The sequence below is a fragment of the Mchenga conophoros genome, linkage group LG3 (genome assembly GCF_057382185.1).
Source record: "Mchenga conophoros isolate Kocher_MC1m ecotype Shallow Benthic linkage group LG3, M_conophoros_male_GT1.1, whole genome shotgun sequence".
In the NCBI taxonomy this organism is placed as follows: domain Eukaryota; kingdom Metazoa; phylum Chordata; class Actinopteri; order Cichliformes; family Cichlidae; genus Mchenga; species Mchenga conophoros.
The window spans coordinates 44,222,180-44,247,948 of NC_140528.1; the positions used below are offsets into that span (position 1 = coordinate 44,222,180).

At 40.1% G+C, this 25,769-nt stretch overlaps 2 protein-coding genes and 1 long non-coding RNA gene across 3 annotated transcripts in view; all 3 read left to right on the plus strand.

Annotated features, from left to right (window-relative positions):
* LOC146578878 (Fc receptor-like protein 5) overlaps positions 1 to 25,769 on the plus strand; it is a 209,377-nt gene that overhangs the window by 113,467 nt on the left and 70,141 nt on the right. The gene's annotated exons all lie outside the window — the stretch shown is intronic.
* LOC146578885 (uncharacterized) lies at positions 14,123 to 14,908 on the plus strand. The gene is made up of 2 exons (XR_014891559.1): positions 14,123 to 14,458; positions 14,795 to 14,908. It is a non-coding gene; the product is annotated as an uncharacterized LOC146578885 (long non-coding RNA).
* Positions 16,328 to 25,133, plus strand: LOC146578886 (Fc receptor-like protein 5). The gene is made up of 6 exons (XM_085269165.1): positions 16,328 to 18,516; positions 18,658 to 19,424; positions 19,984 to 20,019; positions 22,893 to 23,156; positions 23,236 to 23,481; positions 23,557 to 25,133. Exons 2-6 carry the CDS (start codon positions 19,373 to 19,375, stop codon positions 23,772 to 23,774), a joined length of 816 nt encoding a protein of 271 aa, XP_085125291.1. The 5' UTR covers positions 16,328 to 18,516; positions 18,658 to 19,372; the 3' UTR covers positions 23,775 to 25,133.

Genomic DNA, 25,769 nt, shown 5'->3' on the forward strand with positions numbered 1-25,769 from the left:
GGCTCTGTATGCATCTCTCACATTAGCATACAGTAGGTCAATTGTCCTGTTGCTCCTTGTGGGACAATTCACAAACTGGTGAAAAGCAGCCAGAGTAGAGTCCAGTGTGGCATGGTTAAAGTCTCCAGATATAATAATGAAAGCCTCGGGGTTTTGTGTCTGAAGCCTTGCTGTGACTGTGTGTATTTTCTCACAGGCAGCTGTTGCGTCGGACCTCGGAGGGATGTAAACACACACACAGATCACATGACTGAACTCCCGAGGTAGATAATATGGCCGCAAGCTAACAGCTAGCAGCTCCAGGTCCGGACGGCATACTGAAACTTTAACGGAGACGTGTCCGGGGTTGCAGTATCTGTTGTTAACGTAGACAATGAGTCCCCCACCTCTGCTTTTTCCGCTGGCCTGAGTGTCTCACGGCTCTCACGGCTCTCAAGTATGTTACCGTTAGGAGCGTCTTATATTGGATTTCATCCACAATCTGGAGGGTATCATAGGGATGCAGAAGGTTACCTTTCCCGTTACTATGAGATGCCGCGGGACATTACAAAACAGTGGTATGTTATGCGTTGGGAGCGAGAACGGTCTATAGTCACAGTGTGGTGCTTTCACTGAGATACAGTACCCGGTGGATTTTTGTTGTGTTTGGTTTGGGTCAGCACTAAATGTTATTCTCCCCATGCCCGAATCTACACTACTGCTTGTACTGACCACAAAATCCATGGTTTGTGTAAGACTTCGGTTTTATTGCTTCATTTAAAATAAATAGTTTTTTGAATGATACCATGTGGCCTGGTCTGTGACAACAGGCAAAAAAGGAATGCTTAATGTGGGTCAGCTGAGCTAAACAAAAAAAAAAAAAAAAAAAAAGCTGAAACCAGTTTCAACCGGATAAGCTGTGGAAGATTTTTTCTTTTCTTTCTTTTTTTATTTGTCTCACCACATTTCAGTGGTTAAAGCAGAGAGAAGCTTGCAGATGCAGGGTAAAAAACACCTCCATCTCATTTCCTCTGTGCTGACCTGATGCTACAAACAGTGGAAAGAAACATGTAGTTTACTTGTTTTTAGTTTAAAATTTAGGATAGATATTAAAACAAAGACTCATGCAAGAGCAGTTTGGTAAAACAAAGAAGCATTTCTCATTGCCTCACTTCATAGATTTATGGGAAATAAGCATTTTTTTTATAAAGGTATAGGGGGGCAAAGCTAAACCACACTGTCAGGAAGGAGGAGTGTCTAACCAGACGTAACCTGATGTAACTATTACATTTGACATTAACTATGACATCCCCAAAAGTTGATAGTGTTGACTGTTAACTGTTAATCTAGATGTAGTGTTTTCAGTGGGAGAAACATTTCATCACTCTTCCAAGTGACTTCTTCAGTCTCAGCTGACTGTAGGTTTCCCCAGTCTTATAAACAGTACATTTGCATAATGGCTGAAACTAGTCCACTGAAGGAACAATGGGGTACGAGGTCAGTTCCTTGATCATTAATATGCAAATTCTCATGACCGTTGATCAAAGCTCATTGATCAAAGACCACTGATCAATGGCCATGAGTACCATTCACAGAGAGCTGGGGAATGGCTGCAATCATAGCACTGTGAGATGGCAAAAGATGTACCCTTAGGCCCCCTCCTCAATTCAGAGATGGTTGATAGGTTTGTAGCTTAAACCTATTTGCTGGAACGATCAAGGCAATTCAGTTACACAGCACAAAGCATCAGACACCAAGCAGAGCTCTTTATGATTCTCGTATACGAGGGAGACCAACTGGACAAACGCCGTTCCTTCACTTGACACCAGTTGCTCTTGTCTGCTCCCTCGCAACAATGCTCTTTTATTGAGGTTACATGAATATACATAGGTTTAATAACATATGATGTATACTTACAAACAAAGAGTACCTTGCCTTGCACACATTAAGGATTGTACATTTTTTCTCTCTCTCCTTCTCTTTATTTATGAACAAGTGACATATTCTCTCCACCTGTCTAAGCGACACACAGCATACATCCCTAGTTATACACAAACATCTATGGGTACACTGAGGTTCATTACATGGAATATAAATGGAGCTGGCTCCAGAGTAAAGAGGTTAAAAATATTTAACCAACTCAAAAAACTACAGGAAGATGTTGTCCTTTTACAAGAGACCCACAGACCTCTTAGAGGTTCGAATGAACTTAAAACACCTGAGTTTCCCAATGTGTTCTCAGCTTGTTATAATTCTAGACAAAGGGGAGTAGCAATTGTAATACATAAAAATATTAATTTCACAGTACTCGATACAGTTATAGATCCAGAGGGCAGATTCTTAATCATTAAACTATCTATACTTGATAAAAAGCTATGTATTGCAAGTGTATATGGTCCAAATGTTGATGATCCCTCATTCTTTCACGGTTTTTTCAGTGCACTCTCTGAACACTTAGATGGCACACTTGTTCTTGGAGGCGACCTCAACCTTGGACTAAATGAAGGCATGGATAGGCTCAATACAGCAGGAACTCAGCGCAATTGGCAGTCCACAAATATAATCAAACAGTATATGAGCGACTTTGGCCTTCGCGATGTATGGCACTCCCTTCACCCCACCAGTAAGGAATATACTTTTTTCTCACATGTCCATCACTCCTACTCTCGTCTGGATTATTTTCTGGTCAGCAGCTCACTGCTGAACGACATTTCAGACACTGAGATTCATCCTATAGCTGTCAGCGATCATGGTCCTGTATCTTTAACACTAATGCACAAGAATAATACTACGCCAAGAAAAAACTGGAGATTTAATATATCACTACTTAAAGATGAAGACTTTATTAAATATTTTAAAAAAGAGTGGACTTCATATTTAGACTTTAATGACACTCCCGAAACATCAGCTTCTGTTCCATGGGAAGCAGGGAAAGCTATGATGAGAGGTAAAATAATTTCTTTCTCATCACATAAAAAGAAAAAAGAAAAGGAAAATATTCAGGAATTAGAAAAAAACATCAAATCACTAGAAGAAGCCTACGCGTCACACCAAGATCAGGAAACATTGAACAAAATACGCAAAACATTGCGCTGGAGCGGGGGGGCTAGGAGGAGGAGTTGGCCGTCCGACTGCGGTCTGGAGTGTGGGGCCTTCCTGCTGCTGCGAAGTCGGGGCGGTCTGCCTCCCCCCACCGCAGGGAAAAGGGTAACACCACCTGGGTCTGGGTGCAGTTCCCCCCTCCAGGGGCAAGGGTACCTAGACCCGGTTCGTAGAGTACGCTTGGGGAGTGTGATCGTGTGTACAGCGTCTCTTTATGTCTGTCTCCACGTTGGTTGAGTGTGGAGTAAGTGCATATGAGAGCATGAGGGTGGGAATGGATGTTTGTATATGTGTGTGCCTGTATGTCTGTGTCTATATGTCAGGTTGGGTGTCAGACGCCACCTCTCTGGGGACATCTTAGGCCCTCCAAGGTTTGGAGGCCTATCTCCCCCTACCACCACTTCCCCTGCCAGTGGCGGACTCCCTCAGACATCGGTGCGTTGGTGGTTCTTTGTGTCCGGGGATGGGCGTCCGGGTACACACCGGCTCACTCATTGGCGGCCGCTTATCGGGGCCTAGAGCCTGGGGCTCTCTCGGGCCACTTCGGAGGTGGGGTGCCCCCGGCCTCTCGGCCTGGGGCTCGGTCACTCAGGCACGGCTGGCTGCCAGCGGAGCTCACGGGCGCGTCACTGCAACTCCCCCTGGCTTCTGCTCCGCGGCTGCTGAGTGAGCCCTCATCTGGGACTCTCCTCAGCTCTTTCTGGGACAGTGGCGCGGCTGCCCCTCTGTTGGTCTTCCTTGGTCTCTTGTGTTCTGGGGGCCTCTGGATGTCTGGAGTTTTGATCTCCTCCATACCTGCTTCATGCCCTGGAGGACGGGGCTGTGGCCCCCCCACACCCTCTAGCAGATCATTACATGAAGGAACCTTTAAAAAAAAAAAAAAACAAGCGCGTCCATGCTCACAGGTGTACACCCACAAACGACACCCTTTTTGGCTCCTACCTCAAAGCACACTGTGTTCTGTTGATCTTATGTGCTGCACAATAATGTTTAATATTTAGTATTTACTGTAATATTCCCATATATCATTGTGATGCTGTTTATTCTATTACTCGTTCTCTTCTGCTTGTTTTCTTTTTTCTTTCTCAGCAGGTGATCCAGGTGATTGATATATGCATTTTTTTTTCTGCTCATTCTGTTGGTTTTTGTCTTTTGCCCTTCTCCCCCGTCCCTCTTCTCAGCTGTTTCTCTTTCCCTCTTTCTTTCTCCCCTTCTTTCCCCCAGTCAAGTCTGTCCCGTATTCAGTAAGTGAAAATAAAATGAACAATAAAAGGTGAATCAAATGGACCATTACGGCAAGGCTGGGATGGTCAATTTGGTAAAGTAAATCCGTTGGGCATCTTTCTTTGCCTTTAGACAACAATTCTGATGGCAAAAGAGCCAAACGGGACAGGCCAAAAAAAAAAAAAAAAAGGATTGTCCATTGACATAAAACCAGAGGTGTGGACTTGTCACATGACTTGGACTCGAGTCAGACTCGAGTCATTAATTTTATGACTTTAGACTTGACTTGAAAAAATGTTGTAAGACTTGTGACTTGACTTGGACTTTTACACCAATGACCTGGGACTTGAATTGGACTTGAACCGGTTTACTTGAAAAAGACTTGATATTTCACCCCAAATATAAAATTTAACATGCATATTATATAGAGATTGAAAATGTGACGTCATTCAGGGGTAAAACCGCAAAGGATTCTGGGAACTCGTGGCAAGAGGTACTAGCGCACGCAGGCTTTCAATTGAAATCAGTTATACAGCGATAAAAAGAAACACAAAAATGTCAAGAAGCTGTTGTATTATTAACTGCAATAGCCGGTCGCATGACAGCCACGGGAAGCCGACGGGTAAAGAGATCGTTTTTATCGGATTACGTCGTTGAAGAGAAATTGTTCAAGCCATGTTTCCGAAGTAACAAAGAGGCGACGGATGGCCTGGATTGCAGCCATTCAAAGACCAAATATAACGTCCCAGAACACTCCAGCTCACAGGTTAGTCTGCTCCATGCATTTACAGGAAGGTCAGTGTTTTTTAGTAGTTAATACGTCATTTTCTTAACATAATTGGTGATATAGGTTACAAGCAAGTCTGGCACTGAACAGAAATTGTCGCGCTATGCTCCTTTATTTATTGTGCATAAATAGTGAATTGTCCTGACACAATATTGCGTTTCGCTTCTGTTATTATGGTACATTGACAAAAACATATACTTTTATTCACAGGGTAAAACAGGTTTTTTGTATCACTAATTGCCCAGTACGATTACAGCATACAATATTATTGTCACTGCTACATTTCTGTAATGCGTACCAGAAATTATTTCCACTACTAATTAATTACCCTTGAGCTCAAAGGTCCTATTAATAAACTGTTAATGAATGTGTATTTATGAAGACGATTTGTGAGACTGGTAAACTTATGATAGGTACGATGGTCTTTCGTTCTACACGGTGCATTTCAAGGTCCTGCACCCATCCGGCAGTAAACTGTACCTGGGCTTGTTGCAGTGACCTGAAGTTACTAAACTTCATGAGTGTATGCACTCACTCCAAGAACCGTATGATTATAAATATGCATATAAATATGCTACAATGAGATAGTTGACTTCATCTAACTAGCAAATGTTGTCCAGGCTACGTTGGTGATGCAGTTTTTTTTAATATGTATGATATTTTTGTCATGCGATTTTAAAGCCGGTCCTACAACCGCATCCAAGAATAACATGCAGCTTATCTCAGAACTGTCGGTGAAAATTATTCTTGGAGCTAGGTTTAATTGAGCTGCATTTTAAAGAGGTGCAATTTCACAATTTGTGTATATTTTCTAAGTTCACTATTTTATCATGTGTTGAGAAAAACACAGATTTTAAAATTACATGGTCTAATATTTACATTTAGCATAACTGCAACATTATTTTATCTTTTTTTTTTTTTAAAGACTCGAAAAGACTTGAAATTCAAAATTTCCGACTTGTGACTTTTCTCGGACTTTTACACCAGTGACTTGAGACTCGACTCTGACTTGCCTGACATTACTTGAGACTTGACTTGAGACTTGAGGAAAAAGACTTGAGACTTGCAAAACAATGACCACCTCTGCATAAAACTGTTGTCGGAACCATACTGAATTTCACCAGAGAAACACACACATATGAAGAGAGAGAGAGTATGCATAGTATGCAAACGGCTACCAAACAGCCATGATAATTCATCATACAATGAGAACAGGACAAATCAACAATTGACAATGACCAATTAATATTAAAATCTGTAACATAATGTATTGTTTGGAGTTTAGTCTGTTACTGTTACTATTTTTACCATTTCTTCTTGGAGCAACTGTAACCCACATAATTTCCTTAGGGATTAATAAAGTATTCTGATTCTGATTGTTTCAGGGTGACCTGCCATTATCCAATGACACATCTGCTTACCTGTATCTTTTGCTCGTTTCTCCTACTCTTCTTTTCTCTCTTTTTTTTTCTTTTCTTTGTGGATTATATATATATATTATATATATATATATATAAAATATATATATATAAAACCCTTAGTGTCTAAATGCATTTAAAATTGAGGGTAGGGCACCAGCGCCAGAGGTGGGTTGGAGTACACCGACCATCCTCTGGATGCTGTCGTGCCCACCCCCAAGGCCCTATATTTATGTGTTATGTGAGAGTGTGAGTAATGTGGATGTCTAGGTTGCAGAATAAAATTGAGGCACAGGCGGCCAGAAGGGGAGAGAGGGGGAGTGCCTCCTCTGCACCCTGGTGACATACCTGCACCCCAAGCCCTGCGTGTGTGGGTGGGTGTGGTAGAGCGGGAGTAGGGAGGCAGCTGAGGATGGGGAGGAAAGCTTCTTCAAGCTGCTGCCGTCAGGGAGGAGACTGCGGAGTCTCCAGGCCAGGACCAGCAGACTGAAGGACAGCTTCATCCATCAGGCTGTCAGGAAGCTAAACTCCCTCCCGATTCTGCCCCCCTCTCCCCTCTTCTCCACCACGGTCTCACTGAACTCTGTCACACACACACACACACACACACACACTCACTCTCTGACGCACTCACTGGCCTGCTCCAGTCACTTTGTGGAGCATTGGACTGCTTAAGCATTGGACCTCATAAGCCTTTGTTGTTACACTATCTCTTACCGTACACTACTAAATCCCCATTTGCACTATTTGCCTATTTTGCACCACTATGCCTTCTTACTTGAATATTGTATATTGTATATTGCATAGCTTTTTTTTGTTATACGTAAAATTGTATTGTATTTATTTAAATTTTTACTTTTTAATTATTTTATTTGCATTTTTCTAATCACTAGGGTTTGAGAGTAACGCAATTTCTATTCTGTGTATGTCCTGTACATGTGGCAGAATTGACAAATAAAGTTGACTTGACTTGAAAAAAAAAAAAAAAAAGAAAGGGAGGGGCAAGCGGCCCCTCCCTGGGGCCAGCTCCCCCGCTGACCCCAGTAGACACCCCCACACTCTGGAACCCACCAGGGCAAGGGGGCCCAGGCCCATCCGGACCGGGGTCCGCAGCAGCAGCACCGCCCAGCCCCACAGAGTCCGGGGCAGCCCACCCGACTCCACCCCAGAGAAAACTGCACCCACCCCATCATCCAATCATCTCCCAAACTACACAAGACTAGGGATGGGTATTGATAAGATTTTAACGATTCCGATTCCATTTTCGATTCTGTTTAACGATTCGATTCTTTATCGATTCTCTTATCGATTCTTTTTTTTTTTTTTTTTAAAAAGGAGAACACTAAGCTCGATTAGCTTAGAACTTTGTTTTATATCTTCTCTTTGAACAAGATAGAAATTTAGGAGTAACATGGCCTTACAAACCCAACAGTGAGATCTTGAGAGATCCAGCCTACGACTCTTCAATGGGGTGTCACAGGGTCCCCAGGAAAAAAAATTGTAAATGTAAAATAATAAAATAAATATTCTTGTGAGACATATCACATATTGACGGAGTCAGGTTATGTTAAAAAGTATAAATTGTTATACTTTGTTCATTGGTTCAAAGGTACCCCACACTTCTTTTTTTGTTTGCTTGTTTGTTCTGGTGTATTTTTCATTTGAACTGTTACTCTGCCAGAGTACTCATATTTACAAGATGGCATTGAACGCCCCATTGGTGTATCAGGAAAACTATTTTGTACGTATGTTCCTTGAAGGGGATTGAAGTCGTTCTTTTTTCCACCGCAGCGAAGGGCTAGGAGTAGGAGAGGAGCTGCTGTATGTTTTTGTTATCGAATCGATCTGATTGTGAAATAAAGCATATGCAGTGAGAAAGCAACTCCAGGAGTCATCCCTGCCTTAAAGCTGCAACATTCTTCTGCAGCAATAACAAAGTATAACATAAATTGTTCTGTGGCAATTACACAAGAATATCCAGTAATGTCCCTGCCCACAATTAAACACATTCACTTACCAAAAATCGGGGGCATCTGCTCTGGCAAATGGGTTCAAGCCTTTGACCACAAACTTAGACACTGCTCGGTGACATTCGTCTATCCTGGCCTGAAAGGAGACGCTACCGGTAGACTGCAGCGAGAACTGCCAGCATCTGAGCCAGACTCTGTCTGTCTCTCTCATCATGGTCACCTAGGTGACCATGATGAGAGAGACAGACAGAGTACATGTACATGTACAGTAATGGCAGGTCTTGTAATAAGGCAGATTGCGCTAACATAATATGCACTGTTAGTTGATTATTTACCTGCCGCATTAACGGGAGAGGACGTGCAAACGTTAGCGCTGCTGCTGGGTTGAGAGTCACGAGTCCGGAGCGGAATTAAAAACGCGTGTCATCGCGTGTTTTGTGAGCAAATGCTTTTGCATATTCGTAGTGTTTCCTCCCTTAAATGAAATATCTACTTTGCAAGTTGCCCTGTTGTCATCGGTTCTCATAAAGTATAATCAAACTTTTGAGCGTTTGAGCCGCTTAGGCGCCGTGTTTCCTGCCAGGTAAATGACGCTCCGCAACGTGGTGACGTCATTCGGGGCGACTGGAATCGATAAGGGAATCGTTTGCAAAAATGGCAAACGATTCCAAGGAATTGAAACAGTGGGAACCGGTTCTCAACAAGAACCGGTTTTCGATACCCATCCCTACACAAGACAATAGACACCCAGGTTGAGTTCATTCTCCACCTCTCTTATATCTCTCCCCCACCTGCAGAGTGAGCTCCTGTAGTGAGGAGACCACCTGCAAAGATATAACAACCTCCCCACCAGTTAGAGAGTTGGGCCGATGCACCAGAGGTCCCCTGCACTGGGGCTGAGCCCCCCTGTACCCACCCGCCCACTGCTCCGGCGACACAACAGCCAGGACCCAAGCTTTTCTCTTTTTTCTAAACTGAGCACCTGATGGCTTTGATCTTTTCTTGTCTATCTTCCATTGGTTTTAATTTTGCACTCCAGTATGATTAGATTAGATTAGATTAGATAGAACTTTATTAATCCCTCGGGTGGGTTCCTCTGGGAAATTCGATTTCCAAAAAAGCACAGCACCGACAGAAGTTACAGAGTTGCAGAATATTTTATTTATATATATATATATATATATATATATATATATATATATATATATATATATATATATATATATATATATATATATATATATATATATATATATATATATATATATATATATATATATATACATACACACATACACATATATATATACATACACACACACACACATATATATACATACACACACACACACACACATATATAAATACAGAGACAATATAAATAAAATATACGAAGGGGATAAATAGAATAAATAGGAATAAAAAATAAAAATACAAGTGAATTGCACATTTCAAGTATTAAGGTCTAAAAATCAAGTATTGAGGTCTATGAACACAAATCCCTCAACTTGAGGATCACCACAGCATAACCTAATAGACCTACACCTTAGTTCACAGATTCACTTTGTCTAGGGTTTATTTCTGGGATTTCACACAACCCAGTATTCAAATCATAAATACATAATGGGCTTGGATTTACATCATTATAAATGAAATGTGCTCTATTTGGAAGCAGCTGCCCCCCTCCCCTTTCGACGGGTTGTGTGTGAGACTTTAAATCATCAAACTGTAAATTATTAATTTTAAATTGTTATTGATCCTTTACCCCGAGTCCTAAAGTGTATATTTATTTTCTTACTCTTCTTATATATATTGTTTGTTTACTTGCACTGCTGTAACTGGAGCCTCGTCGTCTCGTCTCTCTATATACTGGACTGTATGTAGCGGAGATGACAATAAAGTTTACTTTGACTTCAGCAGCGAGCAGGCGCACCGAGAAGTTTAGAAAATGGAAACTCCAAACAGCTGAAGCCAACAGGAAGCAGCTTCAAACAAACACAACAAGAGAAAAAATTCTGAATGTTTCACATTAAAGTCGTACATTTATCATAAAAACAGGAAAAAGACTTGAAAAAGTCGTGTTTTTCAATTTCAATGAATCTACTTGGGAAATAAAAAAAATAAGAAATAAAAAGCCAAAGATTTGATGTGTATTTAAAACGTATTTAATTTTTCCATGGCTCCATTAAATATACTGCACCTAAAATCAACTGATTGTACAGTTAAGCTGTTTGATTTAAGAACTTTTTACAACATTTCTTTCATATTTAACAGAAACAGAAACTTGGTCTTTTGACCCACAAGGAGAAAAGACTCCTACTTCATATTAAAAATGTAGAATTTTAGAAGTTATTGAGTTTTTGAGGTCTGAAGTTATTGAGGAAATTTCAAACACTTTGTAGAGACTTTTATTTATTTAACTCCTGTATTTGTCTTCGTGGTATTCAATAAATGCTTGAAGTCCAGTTTCCGGGCTGTTACTTTTTGCGTTTTTTGTCTTCACTTTTGTTTTGACAACAACACACAGGGGCCACCTGTACTTTCGAACTGGCTGTGGTCTAACAGTCAAGTGGGCTGTTGTCAGTGCTGCTGCAGCACCTGCAAAGCAGAAAAGCATACTCGGAGCCCTCAGTTGTTTAGCACGAGTGTTTGTGAGCTGAAGACCACACAGATGCATGCATGCAACACCTATCTAGCTTTTTCATATCTATTTTTCTACACATCAGTTTTGAAAAGTGCCTGACATTTAAATTGAATTTTAATACTGTCTTTTCAAGGTTTGAAAAGTTTGAATTTCAGATGTGGTGTTTAAAAGTGCTTGAAAGTGTAGCTGTATTTCATTCACCACAAATAACTATCCGATTGAATAGTTTTCTTATCAGAATAAAATGAGTCGCAAAATGTAAAAGCTAAATTTCTCTGCCTGGGCTGACTTGTGCCTCTGCCTGTTTCAACGTGTGACCCCGCCCTTCCCCCTAACAGTCAGCGATGAGTGCGCTAACATACCTGTAGGTTGCTGTTTTAATGAGTGTTTGATGGAAAATGACAATGGCGGAGTTTGCACTATCCAGTCACATGATAGGTGAGTCCTAGTAAATAATTTTCTAATACGTGCACGTTACACATGCTATTTTTTTAAATTATGATTATTATTTTGCTAGCTATCAAACCCGCTGGAGAAATGATTGAAATGCGCTGAGTGTGATGCAGGATGGCATGGAGATTTGTGGAATATGCTGTGAACTTAGCTAATATTACATAGCAGTAGCAGTAATATGAGTTACTTTATTCAAGTGAAAGCTTTAAATATTAGCCCATTACTGTCAGGGCTATATTTTTGGATTATATATTTCTAAGCATAAATGACAATCATTTGTAGATTGAAAGAATGTCTCATCCTAGGAGGTCTGCAACAACCCTGTGTACCGTGAAAAGTACGTTCACTCCTCTCCTCACACACCTCCTAGGGTCATGAGAGAGTTTGTATCTTCTCTTTCTGATGTATGGTATGGCAAACGCATCTATATCTGTTTGAGTAAAAGAGCATTTTGTTTAGGTGGAAAGCTGGACTCATGGCACCAGCTTTGGGAGTCGTTCACAGGGTCATATCTTGACACACACACACACACACACACACACACACAGACGGGTACTTTTTGTTCACATATATGCCTGTTTGAGATGTCACATGTTAATGAGACTATGCATATTCATGTAGCCACAATAAAGAGCAGTGCTACGGGGGAGCTAACTGAGAGTGACTGGGGTTCAAGTGGCAGGAACAGCGCTTGGTCTGGTCATCTCCCTCGTGCATGAGATCAAACAAAGAGCTCTGGTGTCTTGTGTCTTGCTTTTGCTAATTGTAGTGAATTGTCTCTTTGTTCCAGCAAAGGGTTTTACTTAGATAAACCTAACAGTTTCATAACTAGCTAACTCAAGGCTTTCTGATTAACCCTCTGGGGTTGATGGACCCAGAGATGTCTCACTTTCAACTTGGGTCTAAAGTGCTGCCTTCAAACTAATTTTTATATATATATATATATATATATATATATATATATATATATATATATATATATATATATATATATATATATATATATATATATATATACACATATATACACACACACACACACACACACACACACACTAGTTCTTAAATCTTAAATTGTGTTGATAGGCCACGTAAAACCAGAGTTACAATAAAAAATACAGGCAATGTTTTTTTTCTGAATAAAACAGTGGTGTTTACAGCGGGAAGAAACAGTAAAAACTGTGTTTTCTACGGACAGCACTAGCAAACACTCTCAGCTTTGGAGTTATAAAAAGAAAATAAAACACTCCTTTCCTATTGGTGGAAAAATGTACCATTTCGACCAATCAAAAAATTATATGGCAAAATGTGGCATTTGGATGTTTAGGAAGAGGGGGAAGTTTTAGGAGTGACCCCAGCGAGAGAGAGTGAGTGAGTGAAAGAAAGAGCGAGTTTTGATAGGTGATTGATTTGTGACGTTTACCGTGTTTGGAGTCTCAAGTTGGTGTGTTGTCTTGTGTAGTTAGTGTGTAGTGTAACTGTTGTTTCACTTTGTGTGTCAGTTCTACTAGTGAATGTCACAGTTGGTGCAAAAAAGCCACCAAAGACAGATTAGTGTAAACGCTCTCTCCACATGGAAAACAGGAGTGACACACCTGCTGTCAGACGTGCAGGGTTTATCCCTGTGCTGTTCTCATCTGTCTTATAGTGACAGACTCCAAGCTATTTTTTGGAGTTGCATAAATGATATATTCAAAGCCTCTCCCAGTCAGTGCTGTTCTTCAGGAGTTATTAGCACAAACACTTAAAAGGTGATCATTTAGGACAACAATAATGCAAACAGCAATGTAATTAAACATCTTACAGTTAGTTTTATTGGAAATAAAACTTCATAAACTCCAACTTCTTCAAAATTCTGCAGCTCGGGTCATAACTTGCACTCCGTCAAGAGCTCATTACCCCAGTTCTTCAGCAGCTTCACTGGTTGCCCGTAGAAGCCAGGATAAATTTTAAAATCTTACTTCTTACATACAAGTGTATCCATAAATCTGCTCCTTCATATTTGTGTGACCTGCTCCATATCACCACTGTTTCCCGCCTTCTCAGATCATCATCTGCTATTCATCTTACTGTTCCATCCTCCCACCTTATTACTATGGGGAGCAGAGCTTTCAGTCGCGCTGCTCCTCGGCTCTGAAACTCTCTTCCTCCTGCACTAAGAAATATTGACTCCCTTTCCGTATTTAAGACACAGCTCAAAACACATCTGTTTAAACTGGCTTATTCGCTTTAATGCTGATTTAATCTGTTGTCAAGCTCTGTTTTGTAATTTTAACTTATTTTATGTATTTTATGACTACTGTTCCTTTTATTAATTTTGTTTTTTGTAAGGTGACCTTGGGTTTCTGAAAGGCGCCTTCAAATAAAATGCATTATTATTATTATTATTATTATGAATTAACTTAAAAAACAAGCAAATGTCTGTCTCCTATTTTTTGTGTCATACAGGAAAGAAGCATCAATGCCTGATGAGAAGACTTATTTCTTTTTTGTTTGGTTTTCAACAGGAGATGAATATCTCTAACAGTTGATTTGTTCACATTTTCACATCTTAATTTTTAAGTGAAATGTGCATTTTGAGTTTATACACTATATGTATATATGTCAAGCGTTTCTGTACAAAAGGCCAGCCAGTTCGCAGAACTCACGAACGGAGCCACATCTGCGGAGTAAGATATCAGCATACGGCTGCCGTTTAGCCAATGAGCGGTGAGGCAACCCATTCTCTTCACCAATCAGAAGACACAATTCTACCTCATCATTACGCACACGTCGACGCAGAGAGTTCGGTCGGAGCTGCAGGTGGGAAGAGTCAGCAGTTTTACTCACCGTGTGGATTTTCATTCCTCTAATGCTGTTAGCGGTGTGCGTCCATGAGACTGTAAGTTTCTGTGTTTTATCGTGTTTGTTCTTTGCTGCGGCCATTATCCTCCCTTGTTTAATCCTTGGCGCACACTTTGTTTACCGATTGTTACTGCCGTTTACTGCGAAGCAGCCTCTGCCGTGCGGTCATTAAGGGACCGTCACTAATTTCCCATGTTAGCTCTAATGTAAAGTGCCTAGTTAGGATTTATGTAAATAGTAAAATTAGCATTTGTTGACACTCCCTTATTTTGCTTGAATGTTCCACTATCCAGTATTGTTTGTATTGTTGTATTACACATTTAATTCACTCTGTTCACATAATTATGGAAGACTTTTATGTTCTTTCCAACAGAAACCACACCATCACTCACCACACGGCATATAGCATTTTACAGCCTGTTAAATCCCCTCACTCACATTATGGATGTGTGCTTCGGATTCTTGCTAAATAAATGAGTGAACGACAGATACCTGAGTGGCAGTGGATTTTGTGGATACGCCATCTGTTCTTATCGGACAACCCTGTTGAGATTGTGGATTCATAGAGTCAGCACCTTATCATCTACATCAGTCATAGTCAGGAGGTCAAGTCCATCCCTCTTACAGTGACCTCCTCCATTACAGTTTCCTTATGCAGTATTTTTGTGTGGTTACTTTTTTCTATGTCTTAACAAAAGAGGAACAAAGGCGTTGAAGTTCACCTAGGATGATTTGTTTTAAGCATATACAGAGTAGGTGTCCTCCTAAAGTATAAATTAGAAAGAGACGGTATGACCTCTCTCATGACCTTAGGATGTGTGTGTTTGCCAGAACACTCTGGCACACAGAGTCTTTGCAGACTGCTAAGGATCAAACCTCTATCAATCTACAAACAAATATATACTTATAAGTATAAATTATTATAAATTTCTAAGCATAAATGACAATAATAAAACATAAACCCAACAACAACAACATTTCCCAAAACCTCCAAACAGGTGGCCCTCTGTTTACATTAACCTGAAAATACGCAACCAGGTTTTAGAGAAGAAACTAAAAGGTCAGATGCTTCAGCACAACTGTGTTCACAGCACGATTAAGATAAACTAGGATCTGAATTTGCTGGTTCTTAGTTGTGGCAAATTCAATAAGATGAGACAGACCTATCTCTAATAATTGGCTATGTACCACAGGCCTTCAAGCTGGCTGTAGTTAAACCTTTACTCAAAAAGCCATCTCTAGACCCAGCAGTCTTAGCTAATTATAGGCCAATCTCCAACCTTCCTTTCATATCAAAAATCCTTGAAAGAGTAGTTGTCAAACAGCTAACAGATCATCTGCAGAGGAATGGCTTATTTGAAGAGTTTCAGTCAGGTTTCAGAGCTCATCACAGCACAGAAACAGCTTTAGTGAAGGTTACAAATGATCTTCTTATGGCCTCTGACAGTGGACTCATCTCTGTGCTTGTCCTGCTAGACCTTAGTGCAGTGTTCGATACTGTTGACCATAATATCCTATTAGAGCGATTAGAACATGCTGTAGGTATTACAGGTACTGTGCTGCAGTGGTTTGTATCATATCTATCTAATAGACTCCAATTTGTTCATGTAAATGGAGAGTCCTCTTCACACACTGAGGTTAATTATGGAGTTCCACAAGGTTCAGTGCTAGGACCAATTCTGTTTACATTATACATGCTTCCCTTAGGCAGCATCATTAGAAGACATAGCATACATTTTCACTGCTATGCAGATGACACCCACCTCTATCTGTCCATGAAGCCAGATAACACACACCAATTAGTTAAACTGCAGGAATGTCTTAAAGACATAAAGACCTGGATGGCCGCTAACTTTCTGCTTCTTAATTCAGATAAAACTGAGGTTATTGTACTCGGCCCTGAAAAGCTTAGAAATATGGTATCTAACCAGATTCTTACTCTGGATGGCATTACCTTGGCCTCCAGTAACGCTGTGAGGAACCTTGGAGTCATTTTTGACCAGGACATGTCCTTCAATGCACATATTAAACAAATATGTAAGATTGCGTTCTTCCATTTGCGCAACATCTCTAAAATTAGAAATATCCTGTCTCAGAGTGACGCTGAAAAACTAGTTCATGCATTTATTACTTCCAGGCTGGACTACTGTAATTCATTATTATCAGGATGTCCAAAAAACTCGCTGAAAAGCCTTCAGCTAATCCAAAATGCTGCAGCAAGAGTCCTGACAGGGACTAGAAAGAGAGCATATTTCTCCTGTTTTGGCTTCCCTTCATTGGCTTCCTGTTAAATCCAGAATTGAATTCAAAATCCTGCTCCTCACATACAAGGTCTTAAATAATCAGGCCCCATCTTATCTTAATGACCTTGTAGTACCATATCACCCTATTAGAGCACTTCGCTCTCGCTCTGCAGGCCTACTTGTTGTTCCTAGAGTATTTAAAAGTAGAATGGGAGGCAGAGCCTTCAGTTTTCAGGCCCCTCTTCTGTGGAACCAGCTTCCAGTTTGGATTCGGGAGACAGACACTATCTCTACTTTTAAGATTAGGCTTAAAACTTTCCTTTTTGCTAAAGCATATAGTTAGGGCTGGACCAGGTGACCCTGAATCCTCCCTTAGTTATGCTGCAATGGACATAGGCTGCTGGAGGATTCCCATGCTGCATTGAGTTTTTCCTTTCCAGTCACCTTTCTCACTCACTATGTATTAACAGACCTCTCTGCATTGAATCATATCTGTTATTAACCTCTGTCTCTCTTCCACAGCATGTCTTTATCCTGTCTTCCTTCTCTCACCCCAACCGGTCGCAGCAGATGGCCGCCCCTCCCTGAGCCTGGTTCTTCCTGTTAAAAGGGAGTTTTTCCTTCCCACTGTCGCCAAAGTGCTTGCTCATAGGGGTCATATGATTGTTGGGTTTTTCTCTGTATCTATGAAGCGCCTTGAGGCGACTTGTGTTGTGATTTGGCGCTTTATAAATAAAATTGAATTGAATTGAATTCTTATGCCTGCTACAGGAGACAGAAGATAAATACTTTAGATTGATAGTTTCTTTAAACCACAGCACTTAAATTATCTTAAAGAAAAATCTGTTTTGTTCAGATTTGGTGACTGTCTCCACTTCGCTACAGGTAAGGTTTGAGTTTCATTAATTTGCCACAAAAAGACCAAAGCGCAACAAATCAAGTTTAAAATTTAATATGATTGTTTGTTTGTTTTTTTTACTTTGTGTAGTTCTATTAGAGCAGGGGTGGGGAGCTCCAAGCCTTAAGGACTGGTGTCTTGCAGATTTTAGATATCAGTCTGCGTCACCACACCTGAATCAAATGATTAGTTCATTACCAGGCCTCTGGAGAACTTCAAGACATGTTGAGGACGTAATTTAACCATTTAAATCAGCTGTGTTGGATCAAGGACACATCTAAAACCTGCAGGACACCGGCCCTCGGGGGCTAGAGTCCCCCACCCCTGTATTAGAGTAATGTTTTGAAATACTTTGCTCAAAATAATTGAAAATCTCACATGTTAGCACAATTCACATTTGGCTTAGCACACCACATGATGAATAGTAAAAACATCGCTCTTGTCAGATTTTAACAGAGGCTTTCACATTAATTAGTCATGTGTTAGACGGGATATCCCAAAAACCCTAAACAATGAAAATCCACCAGGGAGGTGGGCCTGTTCAGGAAAAACTAAAAAAAAAAACCCTCCAACTTCTCCATCTGTTAGTTTGTGTGAAACTGATGCTTCCACTACACCAGATTACATATAAAGCTTTTATAAAAATTTTACAGATTTCAAGTGAAATAATACAAAATATTGTGTAAATTAAACAGTGGTAACATTTAAAAATATAAAAAATAAGAGATTATGTCTCTTGGATGGCCTGGGAAACCACTGATGTTCCCACAGATGAGCAGGAGGATGAGCATCTTTATCTTAAATCATTTTTACTTTTATTAGATGTGCTTAATCGGTGACTTACAGTGCCATCTCACGCATTCAACCTATTCCTGCTTGCGTTTATCTCAGGTACTTCAGCTTCCTCCAGATAGTGTGACAACCCACGCTGGTATTCTAAATCCTTTTTAGATGGTAAGTGTAACGGAATGCAGTTACTCATATTGTGCATTTTAAATACATAACAGCGGTACATGTATTACGCTACTCCCCATCACTGTGTGTGACAACTCACTTTCTGTCGGTCTGTTTGTCTGTTTTGTGCCTCGTTTGCAGGCGCTGGAGGAGGAGTACAGTAGCTCATTTCCAATTAGTGACAATATCCAGAACTGGGCCTAGCATGCCAGTGCTTTACCCTGTGTTTTTTTTTCCTTTTTTTTGTGTTTGGTTTGGGTTAGCACTGAACAATGTTGCGTACGCCATTATTCCACCCATGCACAAATCTACACTACTGTTTGTACTGACCACAAAATCTATGGTTTGTGTAAGGCTTCTGTTTTATTTCTTCATTTAAAATAAATAGCTTTTTGAATGATACCATGCGGCCTGGTTGGTGACAATAGGCAGAAAAAGGATGTTTAATGTGGGTCAGCTGAGCAAAACGGTTGAAACCAGTTTGAACCAGACAAGCTGTACCCTTTTTTTGTCTCACCACATTTTAGTGGTTAAAGCAGAGAGAAGCTCAGGTTAAAAAGCACCTCCATCTCATTTCCTCTTAGCTGAACTGATGTCACAGTGGAAACAAAACATGTAGTGTATTTGTTTTTAGTTTAAACTTTAGGATAAATATTAAATCAAGGATTATCATGACAAGTGTAGTTTGGGTCTTTCTGGCTCGTAAAACAAAGAAGCATTTCTCATTGCCTCACTTTATAGACTTATGAAAAAAGAAACATTTCTTTAAAGCTATAGGGGGGCAAAGCCAAACCACAGTGTCTCACAGAATCAGGAAGGAGGCGTGTCTAATGAGATGTGACTATGACGTTTGACTATGATCAAAGTTTCAATCACCAAGAGAAAGAGAACTCTGCTGTGGCTGCTCTGGAAGTACAGCATTTTGAATTAATACTAGACTAGCTGACATCTGCATTGCAGTTCTGTTGTCTCATTTAGGGTACCAGTTATAATAACTGAGTTTGTTTCCAATAACATTTACTTTCATTTAAAACATTCTGGTACCCCTATAGCACATATATATATATATATATATATATATATATATATATATATATATATATATATTTATTAAGGTCCCCACAAACTCTAACCAAGTTACATTTTATCTTCATTTTATGTTTTTAATATAAAATTTATTTTTAAAAAGCATGTTATTAAAACACTTCTGTCTGCTAAGATTGCTTTTACTGTGTTTCCAGTTTTGAAAGATGACTTTCAAAACACATTTGCTGTGAAATAGAAATAGGTTCATGACGAGCTGTCAAAGGCCAAACAAAGAACTTTTTCACTGCATTTGACCTGCGATACTGTGGAGTTAAAAGATTTAAAAGTGGAGTTTAGTGACTTTAAACATGCTTTTAATGCTTTGTGCATGCCTTCCTGAGTCTAAAACCTGGAACTAACCTGAGTATCATTTCTCTTTAGTTGTGACCTTATTACTGATCTGCACAACAAACCAAGGTCAGTAAACTTCTGTCAAAGTTGGAAACTCAGCAGCTCTAATAAAAGAAAAGTCTGTAAAGTGCTTCAGGAGAGCTCATAGAGGCTTTTCATTGGTGGGATAGATCAGATTGTATCTTGCCTGCAGTTAACTCCATATGAAAATGCATTATTGTTAGATCTTTTTCACCTTTTCATTTTTCAAAGTAATGGGATCCAGAAAAGAGTAGTGACATGAATGGAAGAATTTGTGGGCATATTTCAAGTGCAATATACTGCAGGCCAGCAGAAACACGTTACTGTTGCATGTTGTGGTGAAACTCAGAGACATCACATCCTGTCCCACTTTCATGTCACACTCAGACAGTACAACTTTAACCCCTTAACATCCAGAGCCTTTTTTGCAAAAAAGATGATATTCTTGGAAGGACTGTGTTTGTTTTGATGCATCCAGATTTGCATATTAACAATCATGAAACTGAGCTCTTTCTTAGGCAGTGGTGCTAGTTTCAGCTATTATGCAAATATGCTTATAATAATGGATTGATTCATTCACTCTCACACACTGGTGGAGGCAGCTACAGTTGTAGCCACAGCTGCCCTGGGGCAGACTGACAGAAGAGAGGCTGCCATATCGCGCTATCGGTCCCTCTGGCCAACACCAGTAGGTGTTGTGTCTTGCCCAAGGACACAACGACCGAGACTGTCTGAGCCGGGGCTCAAACCGGCAACCTTCTGGTTACAAGACGAACTGCCAACTCTTTGAGCCACAATCGCCCCAAATATAATATATATGTAGCCCTCATTTACTCAATGCCATTAAATAAATGGGCTTTGGGTTCTTTTTCTAGTGTACTCTCGTACGATGTTTTAAATTAACTTCTCTTTTGTTTCTGGGATCAATGAAGCTTATTCCTTAACAGTAGCACTACACGCGAAAATTAACACTAGTGTCTATAGTGCAGTAAATCATGTCATACACCATGTAAAGTAGAGCATTGCAACCCTCCTTTAATTTACCAAACAATGAAAACAAGAAAATAATAAAATGGCAGATTTCAGTATTCAGGCAAACCAAAAACACACACAGCAATTTACCCACTGTACACAGAATCTCCACACATACAGTGTAAACCACCAGTGATAAAACAATTATAGTCCCAAACTAAACCTAAAGCCGGCAGAGATAAACCCTACGTTGCAGGCCTGTATTGCTCCAGTATAAATCCAAAACGATCTCCCAACCGGAAGTTCTTCACTCAACGAGCAAAAAATAAATAAATAAACTCAGTACCTTGTGAGACGTGCAATTCCCACCAGATTAATCCAGGTAACAAGTTGTCTTCAGCTCCGTCAGAAACACTCCGCTCTGAATGCAGTAGCACAAAGATGAGGAAGGTCCGTGATCTCCACGTGCTCCACAAGCTACCTGTTTTAGCTTCCCACGTTGCCAGAGGTACTCTGAGTGACGCGGGCACTCAGAGTGACTATCTGGGGTGTGTCCGTCGTTATCCAGTTCGGTAACGATCCTCTGCAGCTTGTTACGTTCCACAACTACAGCGAAACGGCAGCCTACAGTAGTCCTTATTAGCGAACGGCTGGGTTAGCCTCACTTTAACTTAATGCAGGCACAGCCGCAAGAAACAAAGCACACAGTCCAGCAGACTCACGCTGAAACTTTACGTGTTATGTCACTAGCTTACCGACACTGTGACTTATCTGTCCGAAAAGTCAAAACACACTTACTACTAGTACATAAAAACAAGCTAACTTCTCCGGATGCTCCGTGTAACTCACGCACCACCGCCCTCTCTTCTCGCGCTCTCGTCTCTTTTTCCCTTTTCCTCCCTGTGTTACCTTCACAGACCTTATCCCCGTAGGAAATTACAGTTCTCACAAACAATTCACAAGAAAAGAAAGAAAACTTATTTTAAACAATGCAAACATGTTTTTAATCATTTTACATGAACTTTTACCTTTTTAAATATACAAGAAAATTTAAATAAATTAACTCTTTGATATTTATATTCTCAGATTTCACTTATCTTTTCCTATTTATGCATCTTTTTAACCCGGGTTACATATATAAGACTGGGTTAACCAGCTGACTCAGCTTTCACTGAAGAATTTACTGTTTTATCATATGATGACATGTTTCTTCCACTGAAAACACTACATTCACATTAGCAGAATACAGTCCCTGACATCTTGATTGTTGTTTTGTCACAGTGAAAGCAGCATGTGCTTGACAAACACATAACTGTTAACTTAACTGTTAAGTTCATTTTAGTAAATTTTAAAAAATAAACATAGTTACTACATATAAACACGTGTATGATACAATCCATGGTCGCATATAACACAGTAACATGACAACATGTACCATTGGCGTATAATTTGAAATTTAGTCAGTATTTTATTTTATTTTATTTTTTTGATAACTTTCTGCATCTTCTTCCAGCAGCTAGATTGTAAAGACGGAGAAATGGACTTATATTGATTTGGTAGGCAGAGAAATTGAGCTGGAAAGTTGGAAATTGTGCAGCGGAGTAGAAAGGCACCCGAGTGCATTGAGGCAACCGCTGTTGTGTTTTGAAGCTATATAAATGAAACTTAAGTTAACCAAGCCAGTGGAGACAGAGCTCCAATGCTCTCCCATTAAATCAACTGAGTGGGAATGTCAGATGTTCCAAAAAGCAGCAAACCAATCTGGAAAACCATAAATGAAATGTCAATCCAAGTCAATAATTGACAATTTAGGAATGGTGCTACCCACAAACTGCTAGGGGTCACAAGCTGTCATACAGAGAAGTAGCCAATCACAGTGGTTAGTGGTTTTAAAAGGTTTACAATTGTTAAGAAATATGGAGGATGTATTCTCCTCTCCCTCACAGCTCATCTGACTGTCAGCCCCAACCGATCTAAGTTCTTCGAAGGTGACTTTGTATCTCTGACCTGTGAGGAGGACGACAGCTCTACGAGATGGAATCTGACAAGAAACACAAGAAAACAACAGAGGACCCAGTGTGGAGTTCGGTGGGGAATACCAGCTCGTTCCTCCTGTAACATCAGTTATGTCTTTCCATTGGACAGTGGAGTTTACTGGTGTGAGTCCAGAGAGGGTCCCATCAGTAACATGGTTAACCTGACAGTCGCTGGTAAGCTGAGTGTTTGGAGTTAGTGTTGATGAAGCTGTGTGTAAATGGATGAAATGCTGTAGTTTGTCTCTGTGTTGAGGTGGATCAGTGATCCTGCAGAGTCCTGTCCTCCCTGTGATGGAGGGAGATGACGTCACTCTGCTCTGTAAAACAAAGACCACTCCCTCCAACCTCCCAGCTGCTTTCTATAAAGATGGCTCCCTCATCAGGAAGCAGCCTACAGGTCACATGACCATCCAGCATGTTTCCAGGTCTGATGAAGGCCTCTACAAGTGTGACATCAGCGGTCATGGAGAGTCTCCATCCAGCTGGATCACTGTCACAGGTGAGGAGCTTCACTCTGATTTCACCATTTATTTTATTTATGTATTCACCTGAACAGATGGGATTCTCTCTATAGGTAGACCTGCAATCAAAGCTCCAGTTCCTACCTTAAAACCACCCATCTCTTCCTTGAGCACAGTTTCAGTCCAGCCCACATCTGGAGCTCCGCCCTCTGCCTCAACACACTCACAGCTCGCGCTGACCCTGCTCCGGTACCTGGTGGTGTTCTGTCCATACTTTATCTCCACTCTCCTCATGGTGTCTTTATATTTATCCAGAGCCAATAATCAATAATCAATGACCTAATAACCTAATGATTGGCAGCTGTTAATTGTTTAATTCTTTAAATAGAATAAATCAAACTTTCCTTTCTGGACTCCATGAAATGCCTCCTGTGACAGTGATGATCCTGCCTACACAGGCTTAACAGGGACTGGACCAGGAGATTGATGATGTTACAAAGACAGAGGGAGTGTCATGCCTCATTTTTACTCTATGTTGCTTTTGTTGAAATACTTCCAGAGCAGGTTCACAAAAGTTTGACTGTAGATTTATTTATTCTTACTGGTCTGCTCATCTCTGATTAACACAGCAGAAGCATGAAAGTCACAAAGAACTATATGACCCATTAACACACTCTTAGTATCAAACTCACCCTGAATAATGATGCAGATACTCTTTAAGGTTTGATTTAATGTTTTAGTGCTGTGCTCTGTGATTGGTCTTCTGATCTGGAAAGGCTCATGCATAGCTTTGTTTGATTTCAATTGGACTATTGTTACACACTGTATACCAGAGTTACTCATTAATCTTTTATCAATTTACATTGACTGAGAGAAGAGATCACATTAGTACAGTGTCAGCAGGCTTGCACTAGCTCCCTGTGAATGATAGAATTCAGTATTAAGACGCTGTTTGTGTTTAAAGCCTAAATGGTGTCAAACCTGCATATGTGGTAGAAATAGTATGTCTGTATTTTCCCTCCAGATCATTAAGGCCTTCTTAATCACTTGTGATCATCCTGATGTTTAAGCTCATTTCAAAAGTCGGTGTTGTTGCTATTGTTCCACAGTCTCTTCAATCACCTCCCAACCGACCTCAGATAACAGTTTCAGACTCAGCTGAAGACGAACCTTTGCTGTCTCTGTGTTTTTAGACCTCTAATTTCTGGAACTGTGATTGGAGGATTGGGTGCTCTTGGGTTATTTCATATACAGACTGAATATGTATATTCTCTTTTTATATTTTCTAGACAGAATTATAAAATCACTTTGGTTTTAAATGTGTTATCAATGAAATTTACTCACACATTAACTATTAATTTGTTACCGGCTAGTCAGGGTTGTGTGCTAACCACATCATGGTTGGGGAAATTAACATGTTCATAGACTAGAAAAATATGTTCATATTTTATAAATACTGTTTGTATTTTTCTGTTTTCTTTAAAAAACACAGCAGACAGCTGCAGGTAATAAGCTAAAACTCTAGATTACAATAGATTGAGACTGTTGTGTGTTTTGAAGAAGCTGTTTTTGGTTGTCCTTTGGTTCCCTCTAGTGACTCTTAGAAGTATAAGCATTTCTCTTTTCCAGCAAAGTGTTTCAGGAAATTTGTCCAGTTTGGTTCACAAAATAAAATCATGGCTTAAACATATAGTGGATCTCTTGTAATGGTGTTTACCGTAATACTGTGAATATCAGCATATAGTGTAAGGTAGAGGGGGAGCTACTTTGATCAGACATTTTCAATAGGCCCCTCCTACCTTTAGGGCCCCAAAGTGCGGTGACATGTGACTGGTGCTGATCCAATAAGAAGTAAATACAGGACTAGTGATGTTACGTCTGACACTGAAGCCTGAGTCCTGTAAAGGGCCAGTAAAGTTGCATGTCCAAATAAAGCCTGTGTCTGTTTTTAGAATATCACGTGACCAAAGGCTCAGTTTCTCTGAAATGATGTCACTGCTTTGTTATGCGATTCGAGCTGTTTAAAATGCAGAAATTATTTTTTCACATAAACAAGGAGATGTAAGCAGGTTAGGCGGACAAATATCAGCAGTTAGGAGCATTTTGACATGCTATTGCACAATAATAACATAAGTCAATCAATAAATCAATCAGTCTCAAAGAGGATGATTAGTCGTGTGTGTGTGTGTATGACACACACGATCACTACACAGGCCAGTACTGCATTTAACAAGTACTAATACCAATTCTTTTAACTTATAATGGAGCTTATGTAGGAGAGAGCAATGTTTATGCAATTAGGTATGAAGTGTATCACCAACTGTTT